The sequence below is a fragment of the Mastigoproctus giganteus genome, chromosome 3 (assembly GCF_048544385.1).
Source record: "Mastigoproctus giganteus isolate SK-2022 chromosome 3, ASM4854438v1, whole genome shotgun sequence".
Lineage (NCBI taxonomy): Eukaryota > Metazoa > Arthropoda > Arachnida > Uropygi > Thelyphonidae > Mastigoproctus > Mastigoproctus giganteus.
The window spans coordinates 229241945-229256782 of NC_143577.1; the positions used below are offsets into that span (position 1 = coordinate 229241945).

At 35.3% G+C, this 14838-nt stretch overlaps 1 protein-coding gene across 3 annotated transcripts in view; it reads right to left on the reverse strand.

Moving 5' to 3' along the window:
* BicD (Microtubule-associated protein Bicaudal D) overlaps positions 1–14838 on the reverse strand; it is a 180472-nt gene that overhangs the window by 95654 nt on the left and 69980 nt on the right. For all 3 annotated transcript variants that reach the window (XM_090370923.1, XM_090370925.1, XM_090370924.1), the window contains exon 4: positions 14167–14413. In XM_090370923.1, coding sequence (XP_090227049.1) covers positions 14167–14413 — 247 coding nt within the window. The remainder of the gene's footprint in view (positions 1–14166; positions 14414–14838) is intronic.

A 14838-nucleotide genomic window follows, 5' to 3' on the forward strand; every position in this document is an offset into this window, starting at 1 on the left:
AAGTTATGAACTAAAATTGCCAAGGAAAAATACCTCACTGTTAGGAAAGTTGGACTGGGGTACGTCAAAGAGTTCCAAATGATTAGTGGAATTGGGAAATCAATAGAGCTAACAGATGAATTTGACAGAATGGGGTAGAGAGATTTTGCACCAGTTGAGAGGATCATTTACCACCTAGTACAGTAAACCCAGGCTATTCGCGGGGGTTACGTTTCTGAGAAATGTCGCGAATACTGAGTTATGGCTCCCATAGTAATAAAGAGGTTCCGTTCCAAAGTATGAAATATATAAGAAAAACTAGTCTAAAATTTTGTCTATGTATGTATTATATGTACCTTCATAATATGACTATGTACATAGACAGTACATAGTGAAATGCAAGCATATGGCATCGAAATGAAAATAAGAAACAATTTAATATTAAATGTAATAAAATGCCTTTGCTAGCAAAAAAAACTTATCCTGCCAGTGCTATCACCAGTTTCGCTAAAGTGTTGATAAAGGAGTTTTGCCTTTTCACGAATGATGAGTGAACTTAACGGAATTTTATTTTGAGTTCGGTCTTCTATCCACAGATTTTAAGATTTTTCCAATTTAACATCACGAGTTACAGAGCAAATTTTTGAAGCAATTAGCGCATTTTCACGGACACTACGGCGGATTTTTTCTTCTGATTTTTTGATTGATCGTACCGTTAACTCATTGATTTTATAATGTTTTGCCACTGAGGAGACACTTTCACCATTAGAAATTTTGTCTAATAACTCAATTTTATTTGCTAATGTAGTAGTAGTAGTAGTAGCAGCAGTGGCATTTGATGCAAGAAAGCAAGTGTATGAGCTTATGCAGCATCAGCCAAAAAAAAAAAAAAAAAAAAAAAATCACACCATTCCCTCCGCCTGTCCAGTTCCTCCTTAAATTTATTCAACCTATCAACTTCCACGACAGATGGAAGTTTGTTCCAGCAATTAACCACCCGCTGGCTAAAGGCAAATTTCCCCACATCTAATCTACATCTGTCTTTCCTTAATTTGAATTTATGCCCCCTTAGGTTCGTAATCTGAACAAGTGGAAGGATCCCATCAGAATTCAGCGTGCTCAACCCATTCAAGGCCTTATACACCTCAATCAGATCACCACGCAGGTGCCTAGTCTCCAGCTACTGCAATTTGCAGAACTTAAGCCTCTCTTGGTAAGAGGATCCCTTCATTCCCCTCACCAATCTTGTTGCCCTTCTCTGTACACGCTCAAGTAAATCTACATCCTTCCTAAAATGAGGCCTCCAGACCTATACGCAGTACTCAAGGCATGGCCTGACCATTGCCTTATACAGAGGGATAATCACCTCCTTTTCCCTGCTAGCAAAATTCCTATATATCATTGACAAAACCCGATGACCTGCCCTGGCAGCCTGTCTTTGATTATCACCTTCTTTGATCTTTTCACATTTCCCTTGTTATTCGTAGCCATATTTTTGTATGGGTTAGAAAGAACTTGTCCACAATAAAGTCACTTTCTTCCGTTAACACACTGGAAAAGTCTGTTTTACACTGCAACATGGTAGATTTATCATTTTTGTAAGCATATCAATTTAGAAATTGATAAATTTATTCAATAAATTAAAAGCAAACAACAAAACCTTCCATGACAAGCGCATAACACTTACTGAACAAGGATTAGCGAGAAACATTCACGCTCGCGATTCCTCTCCCCCCACCCACTGAGTGCTGTTTTGACCGGGAAAGATAATTTTAGCCACGCCCATGTTTTTTTATGGCGGAAAATATTCATGGCGCTTTAAAATTCACATTTTTTTTGGTTTCACTTTATATTAAATCGGCGATCGCGAAACTGCGAATAGCGGAGGTTTGCTGTATTGCCTATTAACACAGAGGCATGCAGTCTGTAAATTTCATCAATAATTTAATTCTTCTGTTTTTAGTATAAAAAAAAAAATCGGCCATCAGTTTAATTTTTAAGGGTTAGGAGTTTTAAGAGTTTATATAATGGCCTGATGTAGCCGAGTGATCATGCCTGAGAGTGCAGAAGCATATGTGCTTTGAGTGTATGGTCAGTTCTGCTATAATACAGTACATGTGTTCCTAAAAATCTCAACATTATGGTATTTCACCCATTAAAAACAACCGGACTTATGGGAAAAATAGGGATAGGGATAGAGCTCTCAAAATAAATGTTCAGTCTGGTAAGTAAAACACTAAAAAAAAGTTAGAAACCCAATAAAATTGCTAAAACAGGTTTAAACATCTTAATTTTCTATTAAATAAATAAATATTACAGTAAATATAACACTTTACCATGACAAGATATGAAGTTTGCTTAATTGATATTTCTGTTCACTGACATTTTCTTCTTTTTTTGGATTGTAAAATTTAAAACAGTAAAATAGATAAGCAGTCAATAACAATGAACATGGGATGCACAAATGAGACAAGTTTATGAAGCTTAAAAAATAAGAATGAAGAGAAGATTCTGAAAATTTATTTATGTTTTTTATATGATTGAAGATTTCAGTGAAGGGGAAGCAATTTCACCATAATAATGGAAAAACCCACAGAATTATCAGTATTATCGCAAATGCAGTAAGATCGAGTTTACTACCTATTTATAATTAGATTGCACTAACAGAAAAGCCCAATAAACTGTAAATTGTTTTTATTGTTTTATGGTAGTGATCTCCAGAAATGTGCTCTTCTGCTCACGCTATCATGTGTCACGAAATTTCTGTTCGAACCGAAAAATGAGCTCCTGAAAACATGAGTCGGCCTACAATATAATGTGTTATCTTGTGAATACAGCAAATGACAACAGTGTGTCTCTGACCAATACAACTACAGTAAATAGGAAATATAGCTCTCACACATTTGATGTTTGACATTTTTTAAGCTTCGTAAACTTGTATGTATTGCTGCGCAGGTCCCTGCTTTCAGCTTGGTGCCAGGTTTTTTGTTCACCTGGTGTTAGTCACAGACGAAATCACACATGAACCAATGTGAAAATCATGTTGTACTTGCATTGTTCCCTAATATACCAGTCATGGAGCAAATTCATGTAGCAAAAATGTGCGTTATAGCAGAACTGACTGTACTGCGGTTCAATCTCACGTGACTGCTAAATACGGTTAATGATTGTATTCTCTATTCTCCATCAACATTATTAATACTCTTCTGACATACTGTTCATGTTGAAGTATAAACAAGAACTTTTTTTTTATTTAAATATTTTAATTAACCAACCATCTTTAACATATACCAATTGCATATAATAATTAGAGTGTACTGGCATAAATAAAATTAACTTTTAGGTGGAGCATAATGGGCTTATGCCGTAAGTTTGGAATATTCACAAACACACATCATTTTTAACAAGATAAAATATCTGCAGTTTCACAAACAAGATGTGAAAACTAGGCAGGAGCCTTAACAATATTAATGATTAATAAAAAACTGGCACTCTTTCCACATGACAAGAAATCCAATACTAATACAGATCATAGAAACCCTAACACTAATCCACAAATGTTGAGCAAGACATTTCTATATGCTTCAACGTTAACTTTATAAATAAATGAAGCACATGATAAAATGAATACGCAAGAACAGACATTTAACAATTCACTTAATAATCATTTTGGATGAACATTGTTTTGCTGTAATGTTAACTGTTAAGTTTGCATGAAATGAAGATTCAATGTTTGTGTTGGCTTTCCAACTATTTTTTGTTCTAATCCTGTCATTTAGTCATATATCTGCTTAATACGAAATCTAACTGTGAGAGAGAGAGAGTGAGAAATTTCAGCATTAGCATTAGTAGAGGCATATGATGCAAGAAAGCAAGCTTATAGCATGAGCCAAAAAAAAAAAACTTTCCCATTTCACCCATCCATTCACTCCAAATGTTAGTATTAGTAGAGGCATATGATACAAGAAAGCAAGCTTATGCAGCATCAGCCAAAAAAAAACTTCCACTTCACCCCTCCGTTCACTCAAAATACCTGTCCAGTGGAGCCTTAAATTTATTTAGGCTATCAACTTCCACAACAAGGGATGGAAGTCTGTTCCACCTAACAACCACCCGCTGGCTAAAGGCAAACTTCCACACATCTATCCTACATCTGTCGTTCCTCAATTTGAATTTATGCCCTCTCAGGTGATTATTCTGAGCAAGAGGAAGAATCCCATCAGCATTGAGCATGCTCAAACCATTCAAGGCTTTATACACCTCTATCAGATCACCTCGCCGGTGCCTAGTCTCCAGACACTGTAATTTGCAAAACTTAAGCCTTTCTTCGTAAGAGCAACCCTTTGTTCCATTCACTAACCTTGTTGCCCTTCTCTGTACTCGTTCCAGCAGCTCTACATCCTTCTTGAAATGAGGCCTCCAGACCTGTATACAGTACTCAAGGTGTGGCCTGACCATTGCCTTATACAAGGGAATAATCACCTGCTTATCCCTGCTAGAAAAATTCCTGTATATCATTGACAAGACACCATGAGCTACTCTTGCAGACCGTCTGCACTGCTCAGAGAACTTCATATCTGCTTGCACAATTACCCCCCAGGTCCTGTCAGTGTAGTGCCACAGAGCTGAGAAGTTGCTCTGGGGTTGCTGTTTCCCATATGTAGTACTTTACATTTGTCAATGCTAAACTTCATTTGCCACCTTTCAGCCCATCTGCTCAACCTTTTCAGATCCTGTTGCAGCAGAATAGCATCAGTAGTGTCCTTAACAATCCTGTCAACCTTTGTATCATCTGCAAACTTGGACATTAAGCTTGATATACCATCATCAATATTATTTATAAATACAGAAAACAATAATGGACCCAACACTGAACCCTGAGGGACTCCACTAATAACATTAGTCCATGATGAGCAGTGTCCATTGATTACCACTCTCTGTCTTCTCCCCCTCAACCACCCCTTTATCCATAGCAGCAATTTGCCTCCAGTGCCACACTGCTCCAATTTGTGTAGCAGTCTTCCATATGCAACAGTATCAGAAGCCTTTCTAAGATCCAAGTATATAATATTAAAGTTATTCCCTGCATCCAGTTCTTTTGTGACTGCATCACAGTATCCAATCAAATTGGTCAGGCAAGGCTTTCCCTTAACAAAACCATGCTGTGTCCGAGCTATAACTGAAGTCTTGTCTAGATGATCCTGCAGTGCTTCTTTAACCAGTGGCTCCATTAATTTTCCTGGAACAGAAGTTAAACTCACAGGTCTATAATTACTTATGTCAGCCTTTGATCCTCCTTTGTGAATTGGGGTCACATTTGCACATCTCCAGTCTATCCACTCCAGGTGCCTTTCTTGTGTTTATCTTCAACAATTTCTCCTCCACTTTACTCTCAGTTATTACAAGATTATCTAGCTTACTGCCAGACTTGAATACACCGCTGGCATTCCCCTCGCTGAATAACTCCTCATGTGTGAATGTTGATGCAAAATATTCATTTAGTTTGTTTAGTTCTGCTTTGAACTTATTTAAGTTTAGTTTGTTTAGTTCTGCCTTGAACTTATTTAAGCTGCTAACATCCACTACAACAGATGGAAGTTTGTTCCAACTATCAACCATCTGATGGCTAAAAGCAAATTTCTGCACATCTATTCTACAACTGTCTTTCCTCAATTTAAATTTATGCCCCTCAGGTAAGTAATCTGAGCAAGAGAAAGAGTCCCATTAGCATTGAGCTTGCTCAATCCATTCAAGGCCTTGTACACCTCAATTAGATCACCTCATAGGTGCCTAGTCTGCAGAAGCTGCAATTTGCAGAACTTAAGCCTTTCTTGGTACCCATTATATAATTCCTGTCATACCTTTTAGGGACTTTACCAGATTATTACGTACATTTGTGTAACATTCACTCAACATTCATTATTACATTTAGGCTAGCAAGCCTCATAATAGGCTGGACTGAATAGCTCATTAAATTAAAAGTAAAAAAATAATAAATAAAATAAAACAATTCCCCAGTCCACTTAAAAAAAAAAAAAAACTAACAAAGATCTTGCAAAGAGTGTATTTAGTTTGGATGAGTTTCTTTAAAGTAAACTGAAATACATTCAGTACATATTCTCTGACTGCAATGAGCATATCAGTCATCTTACCTTAGACTTATGAGTCATCAGCTTAAAAAATAAATAAAAATACTACCTCTTGTAACCCAAACAGCCTGCATTCACTTCTTTTATTCAAATATTTATCTAATCCTCTAAATTTATATAAACTTTCCATTTCCCCAAGGTTTAGGCAGAAATTTGTTTATAAGAAGTTTGGAGTTATCTTGTATTATCTGTTCATGTGTTTTTGCAGGCAGCAAGATTTAAACTGCTTAGAAAGAAGTTTACTGTAATAGCCAAGTATTATTTAATTAAAAGTAAATTTTATTATACCTAGTTTGCAGTTATTTTTCCTAATTTAAATTTATATCTTCTTATATATGCAGTCTAAATGAGAGAGATGTTCTTGGTGCCCAGTTTTCTTAATCCTTTTAAAGTTTTAAAATGAAACTTCTCCCTGTAAGAATAACCTTTTGCACCATAAACTAATCTCACTGCACTTCTCTGTAACCTTTCTAGCAGGTTTGTACCTTTCCTAGAATGCTGCTTCCAAATTTATGATACCTACAGCTTAACCACTGTTTTACCTAATGGAATTGTGTAACATATCAAAGTTTCTTGTGACAACCAACTAAATGGTTAAAATAAATTTATTAAAATAAAAATTATATATACATAAGATAAAACAGAAATAAAATAAGATAAAAGCATTAAAATACAACAAGATAAAAGAGTTAAAATATATATAATAAAAGCGTTAAAATACATAGATAGTAGCTTTCGAAGCGGAGTGCCTCTTCATCAGCTAGTGAGTGAATGGTATACTTCAGTATATATTGATGGTTACAATAGCACAAGTCAGCTGGGCATGATCATGTATCACGAGTCTGGTGTCGGTAAAGCAGAATTACGTACACGTGATGATCGCCAGCGCTCATCGCACTGCAATACAGTACATTCTATAATAGGGTGTAAGTATACCCCTCTCATCCGATTCATAGTACTATTATTGTTGGCTATGTGTAGTGCTTCAAGCCATGAGCGCTGGCAGTAATCACGTGAACAGTCGACGATTTCAATATCACATTGGGGATTAAGATCGTGCTGCTCAACCCAATAATGTTCAGCGACTGCGAAGTGTTCAAAATTAGCGGTTCGCAGAGCCACTTCATGCTCAGAAACCTGATCCAAACAAGATTGGGTTTCTGAGCATGAGGTGGTTCTGCGAACCACTAATTTTGAACGTTCCGCAGTCGCCGGACATATTGGTTCGAGTAGCACGATCTTGATCCCCAACGGGATATTGAAATCGTCGACTGTTCACATGATTACCGCCAGCGCTCATGGCTTGAAGCACTACACATAGCCACCAATAATATTACTATGAATCGGACGAGGGGGAGTAGACTTGCACCCTATTATAGAATGTACTGTATTGCAGTGCGATGAGTGCTGGCGATCATCACGTGTACGTAATTCTGCTTTACCGACACCAGACTCGTGATACATGATCATGCCCAGCTGACTTGTGCTATTGTAACAATCAATATATACTGAAGTACACCATTCACTCACTAGCTGATGAAGAGGCACTCCGCTTCAAAAGCTACTATCTATGTATTTTAACGCTTTTATCTTATTTTATTTCTGTTTTGTCTTATGTATATATCATTTTTATTTTAATAAATTTATTTTAACCAATTAGTCAGTTGTCGCAAGAAACTTTGATGATATAATGCAACCCAACACACAAGGCCTGTTTTCTAAGGAATTGTGTAAAACAGTGGTTAAGCACTATGTATATACAAGGGCCTTGTATATACATAGTGCAGCAATTGGAAAATGACACGTATTATGAGATGAGTGCTGGTGCTGCCATCTACTAAAAGTAAAGATGAAATGAAAGAGTGATTTTCTTTGAACACCAAGTCAAGGTCAGTGGAAATTGCCACCATTTCAGAACATGGTGTGAGCTGAACTGCACATCTCTCCTGATGAAACAAAGAAATGAAAAAAGAAAAGAAAAAAAAAAATTAAACAAAGAGCAAACATCAAGTTTTGTGTTCGACTGTGCAAAAATGCATAAGGAAACGTTTCAAATGATGAAGTAAGTGCATGGAGAGAATTGTCTATCTCGTCCTGTTCAACTATCACTGCACTACATCCTTAACTATGAAATTCATAATTATTTTTTCTGATAACAAAAATTAAGGTCAAACATATGTTCATGTCCATTTTACCCTTAGAGACCATCTAGAGAACTATTTGTACAGCTGCAATCTTTAGAGATTTTCCTGTAATCCAAGAAAATACTTCCATTATTGACAACTAACGATTTGAACACATCTCCTGCTGCCTACTTTAATATAGATGGATATATTCTGTTAGATTCTGGCACCTTTCTCATTTTTACATAATGATTTCTCTTCTGGGTCCTCTATAGTGATTGCAAAATTGTTCAACATTGAACAATTTTGAAATCACTATAGAGGGAGCAGATCACAAAATTGGATGAAGGACCAGTAAATAACGGCTAATTCACCAGTACCCTCAAATTTAATCACTACTTCACATGAATTTTTATACACATGAAACTTTTCAAAAAAAAAAATTACTATTAAGAAGGCATTATTCCTAGGATTAATAAAAAGGCTAACTGATCAAGCCACAACTTGCAAATTTAACCAGTTTAGAAGAATATTTCCCCTGAAAAGATATAAACAACTCTGAAGGGTAAGCAGTTTCCAAAAAAAAATGTGTACAGTGATTATTCAATTACTTTACGAAGGTCTTCCAAATATTCTTTTAACAAAAATAAGCCTATACTAAATTCTGTAATTTATATATAACAAAATATTTAAAGAGTTCATTTAAAAAACTAAAGCAATACAAACACTAAAAAAATACATTCATTTCATTAAGACCCAGAATATATAAATGATAAATAAATTAATTAAAAAGGAAATATGTAGGCTTCTGTCATTTTAAGGGCAAAAGTAAAATCTCAATTTACTCAAAACAAAAATTAAGATTTTTAGAGATCGTTAAAAATCGACCGTTGTTCCTGATCTAATTAATAACTGCTGTCAATACTAATAATGAAGCTACATAAATTTAACAATAAATAAAACAGAAAAAATATTCATTTATAAAAATTAATATTACAGCATAGCTCTATGCTGTTTAGGAAATGGAGAATAAACTGTGGCAAAAAAGAAAAAAAAGGGGAACAGATAAATAGATATAATTAGTTGAAAGAGTGGCATTATGTAGTTACTCATCATATGGATATGAAAGACAATAAGAGATACTAATCTACCACACCACGATAAAAAAAATTAAACAGTTTAGCAATGTTTCAGGAAGTTGCTTTTTATTTTCATAAGGGGCCGAAAAAGCAGACTAAGATAACAGCCAAAGTTATAAATTAATTACAAGGAATATAATTATATTAATATAAATAAAATTCCTGTTTATACTCCAGGACAACTTCAAGGTCAGAGGAGTTCACAAGACAGAGAGAGAGAGAGAGAGAGAGAATACAAAAAACAGCACTGTATTCAGTAGTCATAGGAGAACTAGGGTATTTGAAAAACAAAGTATGTACTTGAAGTAACCAGTTTGATTAAATCTGAGGTCTAGGGTAAATGATTAATGATTATGAAACGAAAGGTGGGTCACCTGGAGATAAAGAGTGGGAAACAAAGAACAGTGGCCGAAACCAGGTGGGGAAGCAACTATAACCTTTAAAGTTGAAGGCATGATGGGTAAAAACCAGTAATAAATCTGAATTTTGGAAAGGGTGAGAAAACAGGGGTGAAAGGGGAGAACACAGGAAAGGGGGAGCAGAATGCGAAATAGGAAGTGAGAGAAGGGAAGCATGAATACCGAAAAATAACTTATGAATTCAATCTCAGCTGCTAGTTGGTGCCTGTATTTGATGGCCAGAACGGCAAACAGATTAAACAGGACAGTCTATCGAAAGCTCAAAGACACAGGATGTATCCTGAAGTTCAAATCATCTCACCAATACTAAGATAGGAGTCATCAAATTGTAGGTTCTCAGAGTCCTAATAATATATAACCACCCATAAGTCCTCCAACAGGAAATTGACACCATCAGATCAACAGCCAGAAAGAATGTCTACCCAGCAGACTTTATATGGCACTACACAGGACAGAGGAGTAGCATGAAGCTGTTCACAAATCATATATCAGATCATCAAAAACACTATTCACAACTTCAATAATCGTTCAAAGCAGAGAGAAACCTAAAAGACCACCTCACTATTTACATACAATTCCAGCTTACAACAGTATCATAGCAAAAGCATCCAAAGACTACAACAGACCCACTTTGCATGCAGGCATCTAATCCTTAAAACAGAAGCTCTCCAGGAACAACCAACAGCCATCCAACTGGAGAGGTCCAGTTCATTACCTGCAGTACTCTTGCAATTCATTGCATTGGCAAAGTCTACAGAAGACTTGAAAAAAAAAAGAATATAAGAACACATGAAGGCTGTCCAATATACTAGAATAAATACATCTGAAACTGCATCACACACACTAAGCTACAGAAGATTGTAGGATTTCTCCAACAAAACCATGCTCTAAATTGACCCTCTACTCCAGCACCTTCAAAGAATCTTACTTTATAAAATGCTTCAGAGTATCCATGAACAAAAAAAAGCAAGCTGTCCCCTCTGATAAACCTTACTTCAATTTAAGTTATACTAAAATCTTAAAAAGACACTTTTGACAAGAAGACTAAGATTTTCCAGCAAGACTCTCAAATACAAGCCCCAACTATTGAGCTGAGATTGGATTCAGTAAGTTACTCTACAATATTCAAGCTTCCCTTTTCGCACTTCCCATTCTACATCCCCGATCCTTTCCTATGTTTCCCTTCCCATCCCAGTTTCCTCACCCTCTTCAAAATCAACCATTATCACTGTCTTTTCGCTCGAGCTGTCTTCAATTCCAAAATTTTTGCCCTCCCCCACCTGGTTTCAGATCTTGGTCTACCTCCAAGTAGCTCTTCTTCCATTTCATAATCCATGATCAATTACCCTAGAACACAGATTTAATCACAGTGGTTGCTTCAAGTATATCTTTTGTTTTTCAAATATCCCAGTTTACAGAGACTTCTGTATACTCACATCCCATTGATTGCCTTGGTAGCTTTATAAGTTTTATAAACCTACTACTTCCATAAGCTCTCCAGATCCAGTAGTTTTCATTCCACATCAATCCAGGAGTCAGTCTGATTCTGTTTTTTGTTTCCTAAGATTATTAACTGTACAATAAAATGTCGATTATTTTATTTTATTTTTTTTTAGCATTATTTTTTCTTTTATTTTACTTATGTGTCCACAAATTTGTAAAATTTCAATATAATCTACATCATCTTGACTTTCTACGAATTTAAGTAATGTCTCTGCAACTGTTAGGGCTTCATTAAACTTACTTTGCAAACTGACTGTAGTTCCTCATCATCGTCCTCATTAGGTCCTTTCACACTTTGGATTAAGTCATTGTCAGTTGTTTTTTCATAGCCGGGTTCATTTTTGTCTATATTTAAGCATTGAAACATGCCTAGTCTAAGTCTTTGCATCTTTCAATATTTTCAACTGAGTTTTTTAAAATATCAGGAACGATTTCTACAGTGTTATTTGAGTCTCCCACTTCCAAGTTACTGTCGGCGATTACAAATTCATCGGGCAAAATTTTTTTGAACGAGTTTATAACTGTTTTTCTTTTAACTTCCTCCCATACAGTAGAAATGTTATAGCAGCATCTTTTAATTGTTAGTGACTTCAAAAATAAAAGAAGATTCTTTCTTCCATGATAAAGTCCATCATCAAGGTCTTTCTATACAATCGTTTCATGTTCTCAATCACCTGCTGGTCCACAGGTTGTACCAGTGGTGTTATGTTGGGTGAAAGATAAATGGCAACAATATCGCCATTTTCTGCAGATTGTTTTTCCAATGGAGGATGGGATGGAACATTATCTAATAACAAAATTGCTTTGTGGGGGAAACCTTTATGAGACAAACTTTTTAACGTGAGGAACGAATTTTTCTGTCTACCACTTTTCGAATATATCCCTAGTTATCCATGCAGATCAATCAGTGATTACAATAATCTCTTGGAATATTAGTAGTGTCCTTTAAACTTCTAGGAGATTTTGATTTTCACGCTACGGTTAATTTTAATTTGTCATCCCCTGAAGCGTTTGCGCAGCATAAAATTGTTATCCTGTCTTTGCTAATTTTATATACTGGTACATTTCTTTCTTGTACAGAAGCCAACATGTGGTTTTGCCAACATTGGCAATGCCAATGTTGGCATTGCCAATAAAGGCTTTTTGGCATTGCTCGCCAATAAAGTCCAGTCTTGTCTGCATTGTAAATTTGCGATGGAACAAGACCCTTTTCTTTAATAATCATAGTTAATTCAACACAGAATAAAGTTGCTCCCACATTATTGGCATTAAGCTTTTCACTCTTTATCTCTAACTCTCTTATACCATGCCTGTCTTTAAATCGTTTAAACCAACCAGATGAAAATGTAGGTGTTCCAGGCATTTATAATTTGTAAAAAAAATAGTTTGCCTTGCTTAAAATCATTGGTCCAGATATTGGAGTTCCGTCAGCTCTTTATTGTAAAAACCACTTTATCATTACACTTTCAAGTTGTTCATTTGTAGCACCTTTGAGCGATTTTCTTTGTGAAGCACAAGCAAATGTGTCACATTTAGAAACAAATTTATCTATATTGGGCTGAATTTTAATGATGTTCCTTACAGTTTGCTGGCCAATTACAAATTCGTCTGCAAGCTTTGAAAAACTTTCACCTTTTTCAGGTCTTTTAATAATTTCCAATTTCTTTTCCACTGTTTAAAAAACTAGTTTTGATTTACCTGACATTTTTAGGGGTTGAAATGAGAGATAAATATTATGTACAACATACAGCAAGCACAGCAACACGCTTTCACGATGTTGAGTAGACAAATGCGAATAGGTTGCACTTGTATATTATTTTGCCTTAGAAATGTAGCAGGTGTTTCAAGACACTTGGCTTTGCATTTGCTGGTTTAAAAACATCTGACGTGATTTACCAGGTGGCAAAATGAGAGAAGTGACTGTGATTTCCTGTATGTACTTTACGAATCCACTCACACAGATAAATATTCTTTAAATGTTTGTTAAAAATAAAACTACATACATACATGTAGAGGACCACGGTTAATCTGACCTTACGGATAATTGAGCCCTGGATAACTGACATTTTACTGTACTTTCTTCACCACAATTTGCCATTTTTTTTTGGTAATTATTGTCTGTAGTTTTATGTATTTGTGACAACCAGGAGGGTTGGAATGAGGTATTTTGGTTCTCACCAAAATTACAGGGAAGAAAATCTACAGAAAAGCTGTATTTATATTAACTGTATTTTCATCACTGTAAATTTCCATTTTTATATAGTCATATACTGTAACTTCCTTCCCAGTAATTTTGGTAAGAACTGAGAGTAACTCATTAACTCTCTCAGTTCTTAGTAGTTAAATGTAGGTTATAATCTTTTTCACCCCCATCTTACCCCACAGGAGTAGCTCAATGATATTAATGTAACTATTGTGATATTGCACATAAGTAATACATAAGTACATGTGGTAAATTAGTATTTCTTACTGTATTTCATAGCCATAAATAGATATAACTTCTCAAAAGTAAAATTACATTACACTGTCACTGAGTATGAAAAAAATAAAATAAAATGAAAACAAAAACTAAAATCTGAAATAATATTCTTCCAGTATATGATATAATCAACCTAATTAGTTGCCGGCTGAGCCCAAAAGCAAACTTTATTGTTCATACAGCTTCAAGGAGCCAAACAAGAAATAAAACTAGTAACTAAAATGTTTATTATGATATGGCAACATGCACATATTCTAGTTTTCTTTTTTTTTATAACTATTAAATGCTTACAACCACTGAAAGGACAACCACATAAAGGTACAGAATTAGATGTCATGCAATTACCAATACTACTGCCTTTTGGGCAAAGCTTACTTCCAAGTCCAAATCCTGTAAAGGCCAAGTTGTTTAGATTAAAGATTGACTCTGAGTTCAATCTTTGATCAAGTTCTTTCTTTAAGGCATATTTCTGTTCCCTCTCCGATTGCAATGCTTCTAGAGCTTCTTCAAGTTGCTTTTCTGCAATTCGTTTCAGAGAAGCTAATTCTTCTACCTGAGAATTGAGAGCCTCCACATCTTCTTGTAAACGACGAACTTCATGTTTGGCACCTTCAAATTCAACCTAAAAAAAAAATAAAGAAAATGACTCATTGCTAGAAATTATAGAAATCTTATAATACCGTGAGTATTAGACTAAAATATGGAATAGCAAGTGCTTAAAAAACAGTACTCACCTTTGAATAAATCCACAATAGTTTTTTAAAAAAGAATGGTGATTAAATCATTTAGGTGGGGAGGTAAAGTAAAGGGATTAAGGAGGTTGTTAAGGTTAATTTAATGGAATTTTAAAATGGGCCCAAGGAAGTAGAAGTGCACATCTCCAGTCCTAGGTTGTCATTAAAGAAAGAAGAAATCATTAAGAGTGAATTAAAAGGGATAATATAGTATGACGGAGCCAATAGTCGTTATGAAAGGACTTTCGTTGATTATAACGTCTTCAGTTGGCAAATTGGGCGGGAAGTAAAAGCACACGCATAATTCTCCCCT